Genomic DNA, 14369 nt, shown 5'->3' with positions numbered 1-14369 from the left:
CCCTCCATCTTTCCCAACATCAGGGTCTTTTCCAGGGAGTCTTCTCTTCTTATGAGGTGGCCAAAGTATTGGAGCCTCCGCTTCAGATCTGTCCTTCCAGTGAGCACTCGGGGCTGATTTTCTTAAGAATGGATAGGTTTGATCTTCTTGCAGTCCGTGGGACTGCAATTTATTGAATTTATATACCACCCTATATCCGGAGGCCTCAGAGCAGCTCACAGAAAGGAGTTGTGTTTATAAGCTCCTCACACACATCTCGGAGCCGATTTAAGGAGTGTATGCGGTGAGTGCTAAAAGGAGGAATGTTGAGAAAGTTCCATTGTACAAGCATAAATCCTTGAATTGGCCAGATGGTTACTTACTGTAGCACTACATTGGATACAAGCCCCAGCTTCTAATCCAGTTCTCTTGGCTGGTCACCCCCCTAAAAACAGAGGGCTCTACCTTTTGCATATCCTCATTAAAAGTAGTCATGAATAAAAACATGTTTTGGAGTCTGCCAAAGGTATAGCAATGGACGTAGCTGGTTGTATCTCTCATGGTAGAGGTAGAGGTAATACAGAATTGTAGAGTCACCACAAGAAAAACTGGGGGTCAACCCCACAATTTTGGCCTGTGCACACTGGCTTTTACCTACACAGGCCCTATTCAGGTGGGTTGTCCCTATGTAGATAGTGGAAGTGTGCTGGATCTAAGGGGAAGGAGAGGAAGACAAGACCAAAACTTCACACAAAGCCAAGGTTTATGAAAACAAAATCCAGAATCAATGGTTCAGTAATACCTTTATTGGGGCAAATGAAATGCTACAAAAATGTGAAAGCTTTCAAGTTATCAGAACTCTTCATTGGGCAAGATATTACACAAATAAAACCTGACATAGGAAGCAGCAAATTGCTAGCACCAGGTAGCCAGAATAAACTGAGAGACACTGAGGAGAAAGGTGACTATGGGCAATGACTTGTGTCAGGGAGGTTAACATAAATAATTGTGTTTTATTTATTTTGTATAGGTAATAGCTAAAGACATCTCTTCAATATGAAGGAACAGCTAAAAGAACCCACTCAAATGGCTGTTGAATTGATTGCTGGCTTCTAGTTAACTCCCTTCAAATTATGCACAATTAGCTGACATGGTAGGGAGATGAAAAAACCAGTTTCATGGCCAGTCAGAATTAATGAGGAGAGCCAGGAGTTTCAAGGTCCCATGGAGGATATTTTAATGTTTTGCTAGTGTGTGCCAAAATATGAAAGGCCAGCCCAGATCATATGTAAGGTAAAGGGAAATTAAATATGAATACTAATATCCACAAGAAAGTACAGTATATTTCTCTCAATCATACACAACAGATCACCTTGTTTGGCAAAGATGAAAGATATGACTCTTATCTTATGATTTGTTGTTGTTGTTTAGTCGTGTCCGACTTTTTGTGACCCCATGGACCAGAGCACGCCAGGCATTCCTGTCTTCCACTGCCTCCCGCAGTTTGGTCAGACTCATATTGGTAACTTCGAGAACACTGTCCAACCATCTTGTCCTCTGTCGTCCCCTTCTCCTTGTGCCAGAGGGCAAATGGGTGGGTCCCCTCTCCCTCACCTGGCTGGAAGAGGGAAGGACAAAAGTGTGTGTGTGTGTGTGTGTGTGTGAGAGAGAGAGAGAGAGAGAGAGAGAGAGGAGAAAGCACTGGGCTAGAAGCAGGTAGAAGCCAGAGAATGAGAGCCATGCTTGAATCCGCACTACGAGGTGAGCTCCCATTGCTCTGTCCCAGCTTCTGCCAATCTAGCAGTTCGAAAGCATGCCAGTGCAAGTAGATAAATAGGTACAGCTGTGGCAGAAAATTAAACAGCGTTTTCATACATTCTAGCACTCATCACAATGTTCCGTTGCATGAGAAGCGGTTTAGTCATGCTGGCTACAAGACCTGGAGAGCTGTCTGTGGACAAATGCCAGCTTCCTCGGCCTGGAAGCGAGATGAGTGCCATGCTCCATAGTCACTTTTGACTGGTCTTCACTGCCCAGGGGTCTTTTACCTTTACCTTTTATCTAGGTCTTTAGCATGGCAAAGGGGTGGTGATGAAAACAACAGCACCTTGTCACTATGATCTCTTTGCCATGCTTGAGGCCAAGGAGAATGCATACATAGCCATGGTACAGCACTGCACATGCTTGGAGGAAATTTGTGGAATCCATTCTGTGTGGAACAAATTGCTCTGGAATGGTGTGTGTGTGTGTGTGTGTGTGAGAGAGAGAGAGAGAGAGAGAGAGAGAGAGAGAGAGAGAGAGAGGGTGTGCACTTCGAATTGTGTACAAAGGACAAAAGGTAACAAATACAGACACAGGAGCTGTGATACAATGTATTATTATAATAATAATAATAATAGAAACAACACAGTGCTTATGATTTGTAAGGGCAAAGATATTTATGCTGCAGAAGGAATCAGCAATTGCAACATATGTATTATATAAACAAGTGTTTGCATTTGAAGATACTGCATGCTCCACATAATATTCCACCTCTGCTCTTTATAACTGAAAGAATTATTTCCTGGATTCCAAATGCTTATTATGTAATTAACAGTATCGCCACTCTAGGCTGCAATAGGCTGTCACAGTTCTTAAGTCACTTACTCTGGAACAATCCCATTGACCTCAATTACATTATTCTGGTCTTCGGGTTTTGATATTTGACCCAAGCATTATTTTTAGTATTTTCTTGATTATTTACTGTGCTACCTGCATTTGTTAGGAGAAACATATATTAGTTTCATTATCTGGGACTATAGATTTTTAGCCACATGCAAACTTAAAAATGTATATATTCTGGGAGTTTTCACACCTAGAGCAGCAAAACATAAACTTACCCATTGAACCTTATGTAAATCTAGGGGCAGTAGGGAGGAAATCATTTCTGTTATTATCATAGCATATATTTCTTCGTACAGAGTCAACATGAGATCACTTGTCAGGCATTATAGTGAATGAAGTAATTTGTTTTGGTGAGTTGTTCCTCTATAGTTGACATTATTTGTGCATACTATAAATGTTAAATTGTGGTAGAAGTAATATGCTGTAGTGTAGAAAACTGTGACATGTTATCTTTCCAGTCATTATTACCCATAAAATAACTCAAGAGCAAAGCACTGTTCGTTTTCTAACTTTGACCCAAATCCAGCAAATAGCTTTTATAGTGTCCAACAGCATAGGTCCCAGTGATGCAAAAATATGCATGGTGGTAGCTTGTGTTGGGCCACCACTGTGTGTGAGGTTAGGAAAACTTTTATCAGGCAAATTACAAAGATAGTTGTACGGGGGCAGAGGGAGGATAGATGATGACCTGGGTAGGTGACGTATAAAGACGGGGGGGGGGGCTAGATCTAGTATGGAGGAAGGGCATTTGGCAAAAGGGTAGGCAGGGGTACCAAGCAGAATGAGCAGGGGCAGAAGCCCTCAGTGAAACTGATAAGTGTATAAAATTATCATGAAGATGCCCTAGCTGTAAAGCATATTAGTCTCAGCATATTTATGCTACAAACTTAAACTGCTTTAATAATAATTCCATCACTCCACTGGAATTCTCAGACCCCTCAATGAACCACAGCTCCCAGAATTTGGGGTGTGTGAGAGAGATATGGGGGGAAGGAGCCATGTAAATTAAAACAGTTGTTAAAGTGATCTAAGGCTCTTCAGCCTACTCCCTCTTTTACCACACAGAACTATTATGATGATATATTGGATTATGATCACACACAGAGAGAGAGGCACAGCACTCAGAAATATTGCCCTAGTTACCTGTGCTGTGATGTCAGTGTCATGCTGCTCTGACTGTGAGGTGACGTCATGTTTTGTGACATTTGTTAGCACGGTAGCCATCCAGCGTAATTTGAAGCCCTTAAGTGTTGTCTTAGTAAGCTTTAACTGTGGCTTGTAAAAGTGTTATCACTGCAAGAAAAATTTATTATTATTATTATTATACATTGTAAATCAGTGTTTATCGGAAGGGAGCAGCCATACTCATGCAAAGCATCTGGAGAACTTCTGAACCGCCTTTGAATAGAGCCGAAAATAACAAGGTATATAATATATATATAGTACCTTATCTTGCCGCAACATTTTTGTCTAAGCACCAGTATAACCCTTGAACTCAGCACAGCTCTGGGAAAGGAGCTTGTTAACTAGTTCTATTCTCTATCAAGCTCAAAAGGAAAGCAGACTTTCTGATCAAAGGATATTTGCGCCTTCTGCACTTGGAGTTGTCTTTGTTAGCTAATTGCTTCTGCACTGGAGTGCTTGAGCTCTTGCATCTAAGGTGCAAATCATTTGTCTTATTAGAAGCAGCTATTACTTCACGTGTTAAAATGTGTTACTGTGCCAAACCCTCACATAGCCTGGCAAGACAGCTTAACCAATTAATCAGGGGTTCCACAAAAGTGCATGATGGTAAGGAGCCAGATTTAGGGTGATAATGTTTGAAAAACATGTCATCATAAACCAATCTAACACAAGAGCAAACTTTTATTTCAGGCAAGCCAGCAATACAGCCAGTGTTGGGGGTGTTTGTTTAAGCAAGTGTATGTTGCAAGATTTATGTTGTTTGGCAGCTCTTACTTGTAGCAGCTACATGAACTTCAAGCATCTACATAGGAAATAAAACAAAGACCAAAAAGCTCTATAGTAGGTAAACAGCATAATGCAAGTTGAAGTTTATATTGAAAAAATTATAATAATTTTGGCTCACTGAGCTTGCTAGGCTACTTAATTAAGTTACACTCAAAGCAGACTCATTGGTTTGTTGTAAATGTCTGAATGCTGCGAACCGTGCTTCTTGGCTTAACTAGGCATCAGATTGTTTTGCAGTGCAATGTGTAAGCAGTAGGCTGGGTTAACAACTATAGAATTCAGCCTAGGTATGAGAGCACAATTTTTGCTTTTTTGCTTTTTTTTAAAGCAACTCTGTGCCCCTATTTTGTTTTCCAGATTCTCAGAAGAGAGCATCCATTGCCTTAAAAAGGCAAGCTACAAATTCTTCCTTGATATGTTGCAGAGGAATTACACTGAGAATGAATCAAACAGTAGAATTAGGACTTAAGAAGAATGTTGGTATAAGCCGCCGTATACTGTCAGAACATTTGCCTATCTCGAGCTCAGTATTGCCTAAATTGGAACAACTTCTATGAGACACTTCCTGTCTTATTACATTCAGACATGGTGGTGGGACCCCTGCAGTGATTCTAGCGATAGGCAGAGCAAATTGAACCAAGTCTGGGGTAGTGTACAGGAGAGCAGTGAATTCACCACCAGCTCCTGCTGGCTAGGGCAGAAGGTGAAGTGGCAATAATCCCCCCCCTATTTTTGTTCCAGGCTGATGCAGCAGAAGGGCCCACATTGGACCCTTCACCAGGAAATGGACCAGCATTGACTTCAGTGGATGTTTTGCTGGCCCTGCTCAGTCCCACAATGCTGTTTCAGCGGCCCTTACACTGACTGGCAGGCACACGGGGGGGGGGGGGGAGCTTCCATAGCAGCTTGGCTCCTCTGCATCCTAACCCCTTACAGCATCATGGGTGTGTGTGTGTCGTGTGTTAGGATTATGGCTGTGGCTGTACCAGCACTTCATTTTGTTTTACTTTTTGTTAGTTTGCCCCTCTTTAATGCTGTTTATTTCAGTGCATACTTTTTTATTGTACATCACATTGAGGCTATTTTTAGAAGTAGTAAATGTGTTATAAATAGCAGCACAGGAATTGTGTGCAAGAGCCTCATCCTGCTATGCCAAGTGACCCTGCAAGTGACACTGGTGTGCAAATGCTCCATCCTGCTGCTGCTTGACATAGTAAGCTGGCCTGGGCACATACTTGGACTGCTAAGTGCTGGGACTTCATGGCAGCCTCCACAGTCACATCCCCATAGCTATGCCCCTGCTAAGACTATGAACTTTTGACCAATACACACATTATGGCTGCAAAAACAAGTCATTTCTCCCATACTCTCTCTTCCCTTTAACATCCAGCCTAAGTCTCAAGAGTTTGCTCAATATTTTGTGACATTTTGGTTGGCCGTAATTAAGAGATTTTGATTTTTTCTTCTGAGCTAAAAGTGGCATGCTAATGTAACCTAGCTCTTATTAGGTTATTTGGTGGGTTTATGTCTAGAAGCAGAAGAAAAAAAAGGCATGCAACATATTAGCACATAGTTGGGCAAAGGATTACTGCAATCCAGGGGGTTGGACTAGATGACACTTGTGGTCACTTTCAACTCTACAATTCTATATGATTCAGTGATTCTATGATTCCTACAGTACAGGATACCATAATCTCTGTTGTGAAATAAGTGGCAGTACTTCATCTCTGCCCATCACTACATCATTTCTTGCGAGAGGATCCTCTGATGGGCAGCTGCCAACCTACCAAGAGATGCAAGTATGAGTAAGCGCTCAAGTTTCAAATTATAAGGTTCCAAGAGGGCAAGGCTTCTTGGGATATCAAGCTGTACATCAAGGGTGTTTACTATGTATTTCGTTTTTGAATTTTTATTTGCCATGTTCAATGATCTATAGTACACATATTATCTCAGTAATTCTCACAACCATGTAAAACAGGTGTGGAACTCGCGCTCTGCCGGGCAGGGCCAGGCGCGGCGGAAAGCCGGAGGGCGCGGAGGGGCGGGTGGGGACGCTGCCAGCTGTGCTCCACCTCTGCCTCCGCCTGCTTGGCCAAAGTGGCAGCACGGCGCTGCTGTCCAGGGAGCCCTGACTGCAGCACCAACGGGAGGCTTGCCAACGGCCTCCCCGCATCCGCAGCCTGAGAAGAGGTGGGTGAGAGTGGCGCTGCCGGCGGGGCTGGAGGGCACAGGCGCCCTCCTCAGGCTGTGGCGCCTTGCGCCAGTAGCCTCAATGGCTAATATGTCCCTGCGCCCATGCCCCATACATGTCTATTCAGAAATAAGTCCCACTGAATTCAATAAGACCTATTCCCAGGTAAATAAATGACTATATGATTGCAGCCCTAGTGAGTTTGAGGCAGGGGGTGATAGCCAAACTAGGTAATTGCTGTTTCACAGATCATTTGCTCACCCACCTTGCTATGTCGCCCCCTCGGCATCTGCAAAAAACACACACCACAAACACAATCATCCTGATCGTGCCCTCTCTTAGCCTAACCTACCTCAAAGGAATATAAAAGATAAAAAGGAAAATATTATATGTAAGAGACAAATGGAATCAAAACAGCGCATTGCTTTGATTTCGCCCGTGCTCCTCTGGATGGCAGGGGATTTTCTTCCAGTTGATTGCACAATGGCAAGGAAGATGCCACTAATCATGAATCATCCAAGTTCTGCACCTGCTGAACATCTACTTGTTGCACAGCTGCGGAAAGTATCGGCCGTCTTGCGCGGCGCGTGGGGGGAGGGACGAGCAGCCGCCGCCGCCGCCTGCCCGGGCAGCTCCCGCCGCTCTGCCCCCGGGGCTCCTTGGGTGGCTGCTGGCAGCGGCAAGGAAGAGAGAGCAGGGGCCTTCCCCGAGGAGCCCTCCCCCGGAGTGGGCGGGGCCAAGGCGAGCTCTCGGGGACTTGAGCGAAGGCAGCGGGGGAAGAAGAGAGAGCGAGAGACGCGTCGCGCTCGCTGCCTCGCGCCGCATCCAGCACCCGCACCCGCCCCCCCCCCCGCCTCCGCGCGCGCGTGCCTCCTTCCTTCCTTCCTTAGCCGCGGGACGACGATGTCTTCTTCCTCGCCCAAGGCAGAGAGGAAGCCGTGGAGCTTGGGGCGCCTGTCCGTCACGTCCAGGAAAGGCAGCATGAAACCCTCGGCTCTGGAGCTGGCCGAGAACGCCGCCAACGCGCACTACGCGCCTTTCTCGCTTTCCGCACCCGCGGGGGGGACGCCCGGCGGCACCGGCTGCGCGCCTCAGCAGCGTTCGCGGTACGTCGAGGGGCCCGAAGCCACGGTGGCCACCAGCGGCGGCGGCGGCGGCGGGGGAGGCGGCGACTACCCTCGCCCTCCGGTCAGCTTCGACCCGCGCGTCTCCATCTACAGCGTCCGCAGACCTCTGCTGAGCCGCAGCCACATCCAAGGCAGGGTCTACAACTTCCTGGAGAGACCCACCGGCTGGAAGTGCTTCGTCTATCACTTCACTGTGTGAGTCCAAACGGCTTTTTGGTTAGAAGCGACCCCCCTCATAAGGGCCCCCCCTTCTTCCCTGAGGAGCCCGGGGGCGGCGGCTCCCGGGGTCCAGTAGCGGGGCGGGTGGGCAGGTGGGTGGGAAGGAAGGCTGCTCGTCGCTTTCTGTCAAGAAAAGGCGGGAAAGGGGCCTCGGGGAGCCCAGCGCACGCTCGCGAAGGGCACGCGGCTCGTTCGGTGCCCGCCGGAGCTCCGCCCACCGGAGATTGGCAGCCCTCGCGCGACGCGTATTTACCCGGCGGACTTTTCCGACCGAAGTTGACCTAGTAAGGATGCTGAGGGTGGCAGCCCGACCTATTAGGTGAGCATCCTCCTGTGGGAGTGAGGCAACTGTTGAAGTCGCACGCCTCGTGTCCCCGTCCCGTCCCCCAAACCACCTTCCTCCTGGAGCCCTAGTGGAAAAATGGTTGCAGCGTTTGGGACTTTTGAGTTTAGAGAAAAAGGAGAATAAGAGGTGGCTTGAGAGAAGTTTATAAAATTATGCCCGGCGTGGAGAAAGTGACGAGTAGAGAATGGATTTTCTCCCTCTTTTCTAACACCAGAAGTCGCGGACGATCCGATGAAGCCGAATGTAAGAAGATCCAGGACAGATAAAATAAACTTTTTTTTTTCACACAGTGCATTAGTTAAACTGTGGAACTCCTTCCCACAGGATGCAGTGATTGCCACAGACTTGGAAGGCTTTAAAAGAGCATCGGACAACTGCATGGAGGAGAGGGCTGTCGATGGTGACTAGCTGTGATGGCGATGCTCTGCCCTCACAGTTAGAGGCAGCAATGCTTTTGAATACCGTTTGCTGGACACCACAGGAGGGCAAGAGTGCTCTTGTGCTCAGATCCCGCTTGCAGGTTTTCCCACAGGCCTCCAGTTGGCCACTGTGAGAACAGGATGCAGGGCTGGATTATTTATTTGATTAATTTCTATACCACCCTCCACCTGATGATCACAGGGCGACTTACTATATAAAAACATAAAAATCCATAACATAGTAACAAACAAAAACATTAACCCAGCCCCCACAATATGGCCTCATCCAAGAGCACTCTTCTTATGTTTTTATGTCCTATATACCGTCCGGTACCTTACGCTTTACCAGCTCTTAGGGAAACTCTCATAGTGTCTCATCAGATATTTAACAGACCAAGCCTTGGCATACTTTCTTGGAAGTAAGTTGCATTGTGTTCCATGAAGTTTGCTGCCAGGAAAGTATTCCGAGCATTGCAGCCTAATTGTAGGCGCTGTCTGCCTGTAACATTTAATTGCCTAGATTCATGCATAACGTTTGCTACAGATAAATCCTTTCCTTTAAGCACGTAAGGTACTCCCTTACAGGTGCATGTGCTGATAAGTTATTTCCAGGACCAGGATTAATGTCAATAGATGCTAGGTTGCCGGGGGTGGGAGGTGGGGGGTGGGGAGAGACAGCTCCAGAAGATGGCAATTGTAGATATCCCTTATTCTGGCTAGGTACCTGTTCTGCATGGTGTGGTGCACCATTGTGGCTTCTCTGTGCTAAAGGTCCATGCAGATACACTCTCTATTTGATGAGCTGTGCTTTAACTTCTCTGTGTTCCATTCATTCCTAATGCAAAACAGGGCATTGTATGCTGAGAACTTCTTATGCTGGCTACAAGTACCAGAGTTCATAAATAGTTGTTCATGAGATAATTATTTAAACTAGCCATCTGTCAGCACAATTTGATTCATTATTCAGAACTCTGACAACACATTGTGTGTGTGCACGCACACAAATACCCAGGGAAAAGCAGCTTTGGGAAGGGAGCTTTTTAGAGTGGAGAAGCAGCCAGGGAGGTTTGTTAGAATCTTCATAGAGTTGTAGAGTTGAAAGGGACCATGAGGGTCATCTAGTCCAAGCTGTCACAATGCAGGAATCTTTTTTGCCCAACATGACTGAGATTATGTTGGAAACCTTTCTGCACTGGTCATTTTTCTACTCTAGATTGTGCCTCCCCCCATCACTTCTCTCCCTGCGGAGTTTCCAAAATGCACATTTGGAAAGGCAAAAAGAAGTTTGGAAACCTGCAAAATAGGAGGGGGATTTGGAGTGGAGTGATTAACCCTTTCCTTACTCACCATTTATCCACTCCAAATCCTCCTACTACGTTTCAGTTTTCCAAATTTTTGTTGCCTACAGGTTGTCTTATGATTTGCTAGGAGTAAAAGTGTTGAGCACATTTAGTTTCATAGGCATGCTGTGAAAGGGCATTATTCTTAATACACAAATTATAGCCAAATTGAGTCAAAAATACGAAGGCATACTGTAGCACAACATGACATTAGCTGCCTTTGACATTCCTCTTGGAGTTGATGCAAATGACTTATTTCCTGATGTTGTTGCTTAAAATAACACTCACTTTTCTGAATCATGGCTTGCAAAATTAAAAAAGCCACCAAAAATACCAATCAATACAATATACTGTACTTAATAGCTTCAAAATGTAGATTAGTTGTGCTTGTCTAATCAGAGCTACTTTTCAAGGTGCATTTTTTGGAAATGAAAAAAAGAACAGAATGTATTTTTAAGAAAGTAGTGAACGGAATTTCTTAACCTAAGGTACGCTTACCTTAGGGCTTTTGGGGATATTTGGGGAATCCAAATATCCTAGCTGCCACTTAAAAGTTGTGTTAAATTACTAATGGCTCACCATATGACTCTGGTGCTTTTTTCTCTCCATACCACTGCAAATGACTGGAATAACAGAGGTTCCTAAACCATGGTCCGTAGACCTCCAGTGGTCCACAAGCTTCATTCAGGTAGTCATCAGCATGTCTGTAAAAATACAGTTAAAATCATACAGCATCTAAAACAGTGCACTCACTGAAATTGCTAAAACGGGCAGAAAAATAATTAAGTGGTCCATCAAGACTTTCAGCCATTTTTAATTGGTCATGAGTATCGGGGGAGATTGGGAACTTTTGTTGGCATCCAACCATTGTAGGGACTCCTAAGACTTTTTTTTTTTGCCAAAGATATCCTGAAAGGCAGGAGAGGTTTCAGATCAGTTTTTCTTCTCCTAGATGGGCTACCTTCCCAGGTTGATGAGCCCCACCTGCCAGGGGCGTAGCAATGGCGGCTGGCACTCACCGCTGGGCATACAGTGCACCCGAGCCATGCGTCTTGGGTATCCACAAGTTCCACTCTGCCCGCCCGCTGCCTTCCCCCCAGCTGTAGGGTGGCTGAGGCCCCGCGGCACGCCCCATCCTTATGGGCGCTGCATGCCCTGTCCCGTCCCTCCCTAAGGGCACCGCGCACCCCATTCCTATGGGCCCTGCGTGCCCCATCCTTTCCCAATGGGCCCCTCCTGTCCCTCCCCTCACCTCCCTAAGGGCCCCGTTCACCCCATCCCTATGGGTGGTTCGCGCTGCCCCTGGGTGCGCTGCCCCAGGTGCCGGAGAGTCTTCCTCTGCCACTGCCACCTGCCCCTCATTTCCCTCTACAGCACATGCTGAAACTGCCTTCTTGATCATTGGACCCACTATTGATCTCATCTGTTCAATCTGCTGGAGCTGTCTTTCCATGTAGGGCTTACAATATCATACCGGTAGTCAAAAAGCTTGGAGGAGCAATTTATCTCCAGATAGTGGCTTTAATGTACAACTAACCTTTATTTTTAAAGTTAACTCAGGGAAAACTTCAAAACAGCTAAATGAGCATGGAGTTTTGTCGGTGTGCACAAAATGTGGGAAACTGGGGTTGGGTATGAGAGTGGAAATGGAATGGAATATTTTAACCGAGGGTGTGGATGGCTGCTTGGCAACCTGTGCAAAGAGTATTCAGTGCCGCAACATTTTGTTTCAGGTCCCACTTGTTTTAAATGCATTTACTGGGATGTTCCAAGTGATAGAATTGTCCAAATTGGAGCTTCTTGCATTGTAGGTTCATAGCTGGATGTTTTGGAATCAAAAACAGGAAGACCAAAAGTAATCTGTTAAATCAGGTTCTCCATGTTCACCATCACTGATGCTGAGCACATGGGAAGCAGTTGCATACCAGGTCAGACTATTTCATAGAATCTTAGAATTGTGGAGTTGGAAGGGTCCCAAGGGTCATCTAGTCCAATGCCCTGCAATGCCAGTATTGCCTACGTTGGCTGGTAGTGGCTATCCAGGGTCTTTCATATCACTTGCTACCTAATTCCTTTAACTGGCTATGTTAGGCATTGGACTTTGACTCTTCTGCTTGCAAAGCATATGCTGTACTACTGAGCTATGACCCCACTCCTCTCATCTCTCTTGCATGCTTTTGATGAATCAGTGTGAGAACCACATGGCTCCAGACAGCTCTCAGGAGCTAGATTTACTGAATTACTCCTCAGAAGCCCCCATGAAACTCCAAAAGTGTTCTTGATAAACACCTAACCTCACTGCAAGCAAGTTCCTTCCTGGCTAAAGAACAAAACCTCCTTCAACTGTTTAAAGAGTCTGATTAAATTTTTGCTAATGGGAACATAAATATTATAAAGTAAAGTTGTGCAGGGAAATGTATACTTTTTTCTTTCTTTGTTTTTTGTGTGTCTGTGTATAAACAATATGGCTTTTGTTTCTTTGTAGTAGTACAGTTTGGCTGGTCTGTAGGACATGAAAAAAATGCCATTGAGATTGTGCTTGAGGTCAGTGGTTTAGACCACAGTGACCAGAGGCGTCCTTCCCATAGGGCTTAGTGGCGCATTGCACCACGGCGCCGGCCTCTCAGGGGCGCCCTGCCAAACACTAAGCCCTATGGCTCCACCGCGCCACCTCCTCTCCCTCACGCTGTGCTGCTGCTGCTCCTCCTCCTCCTTCTGGGCAGGCCACGAGCCGGCTGCTTTCCAGTAAGTGCCCATTTTGCGTGGCTCATTTGGGCTTTGAGAGGCTTGCTCGACTGGAGCCACCCTTGAGACCCCGGGGAGGCGAGCGTGCTTGTGCCCGCTGGAGAAGCGGGGGGCAGCCGGGTGCCCAGCGGGTGCCCAGCTGGGGCTGGCAAGGCGAGGCGGCGGAGGAGGGGAGGGGGAGGTGCCCGCGCCATCAGCAGGTGCAGAGCAGCGTGCGCAGCTGGCCCCTGCCGCGCTCACTGCGTTGCCCCTTTGTGACCCCAGTCCTCAGGCGTCTCTCTCCAACGCCCATGTCAGCAACTGCAGCGTCGGCGGCACGGGTTGCATCAGATGAGGAGCTGCTGCTCGACTCTGAGGCGGTGGCCCGTGCACCGGCCAAGGACGAAGATGGGCCGCCGCCTCCTCTGCCTCGGGAATTCCCCTCAGCCTATGCCCGCCGAGCCGCTGTCGTCTGAGGTAGCTGCGGGAGTGGCTCCCAAGGGGCCTCCTCTGTGCCTCCAGTGCATGCCACCCCACCACCACAGGGGGCGCCGGAGGGATCGTTGCGCCATGGCGCTGGATGTCCTTAAGATGGCCCTGACAGTGACACCCACATTCCCATTTTACCTTTTTTTTAGTTCATAGCTGTGCAAATGACCAGCTAAAGTAAATTAAAAATCAGTAGCAGGCTAAGCAGAAGTGTTATAGATTTTATTATTTGTGCCACTTTAAGCATTATTTACAAACATGTCTCATATTATTTAATGAAACCTGTTTCCCAAAACAGTAAATGTGACAGATGACTTTAACCTTCTGTTATATCTACAGACCTAAAGAGTTGTTTAGTTTATGAAAGCTAGGTGTGACATTGTAATTTAAGGACCAAACCACGTGTTACACATCAGATTAGTTAGTAATCAGATCTTCTAATCTCTCTCTCTCTCTCTCTCTCTCTCTCTCACACACACACACACACACAGCAATGTAGGGTGCTTTAAATATGATTTGAACAGTGGCACTGGGTTTCCTTCACCTAACTCACCCTCTCTGCAGCTGCTATTAGTTCCCCATTCTGCTATATCCAGTGGTCCAGTTCTGCTGGTGCAAGGGACTTTCATGTGAGTCGTAGGTCTTCCTCTTCCTTTCCCATTTAATCCCCTCCACACCCAAAAATCAGCTCTGCAAGGTAGGAGGATAGGGTGGAACAGAACAAGGGGCCTGCAGGGGGAGAGAGGAAATGCAACCCCTGTTGCAACTGTGAAACCCTGCTGGTGAAACATTGGTTACAACACTTCAGCTTTTGGGGGAGGGTTGATTTAGGCAAGAGAAGCCGCCGTGTGTGTGTGTGTGTGTGTGTGTGTGTGTGTGTGTGTGAGAGAGAGAGAGAGA

At 46.7% G+C, this 14369-nt stretch overlaps 1 protein-coding gene and 1 long non-coding RNA gene across 2 annotated transcripts in view; both read left to right on the top strand.

The window, feature by feature from the left end:
* The first annotated feature begins 3876 nt into the window (after positions 1 to 3876).
* On the top strand, positions 3877 to 5102 carry LOC117049572. Its single transcript, XR_004427005.1, has 2 exons — positions 3877 to 4067; positions 4972 to 5102. It is a non-coding gene; the product is annotated as an uncharacterized LOC117049572 (long non-coding RNA).
* Positions 5103 to 7691: 2589 nt separating this feature from the next.
* KCNQ1 (potassium voltage-gated channel subfamily Q member 1) overlaps positions 7692 to 14369 on the top strand; it is a 276868-nt gene continuing 270190 nt past the window's right edge. Inside the window, 1 exon segment of the mRNA XM_033173022.1 lies at positions 7692 to 8127. Within this exon segment, the coding sequence (XP_033028913.1) occupies positions 7709 to 8127 (419 nt within the window). The 5' untranslated portion in view covers positions 7692 to 7708.

Source organism: Lacerta agilis, chromosome 1 (genome assembly GCF_009819535.1).
Source record: "Lacerta agilis isolate rLacAgi1 chromosome 1, rLacAgi1.pri, whole genome shotgun sequence".
Taxonomy (NCBI): Eukaryota; Metazoa; Chordata; class Lepidosauria; order Squamata; family Lacertidae; genus Lacerta; species Lacerta agilis.
Note: the sequence above shows the minus strand (reverse complement) of the source record. Positions and strands in the feature narration are given on the sequence as shown.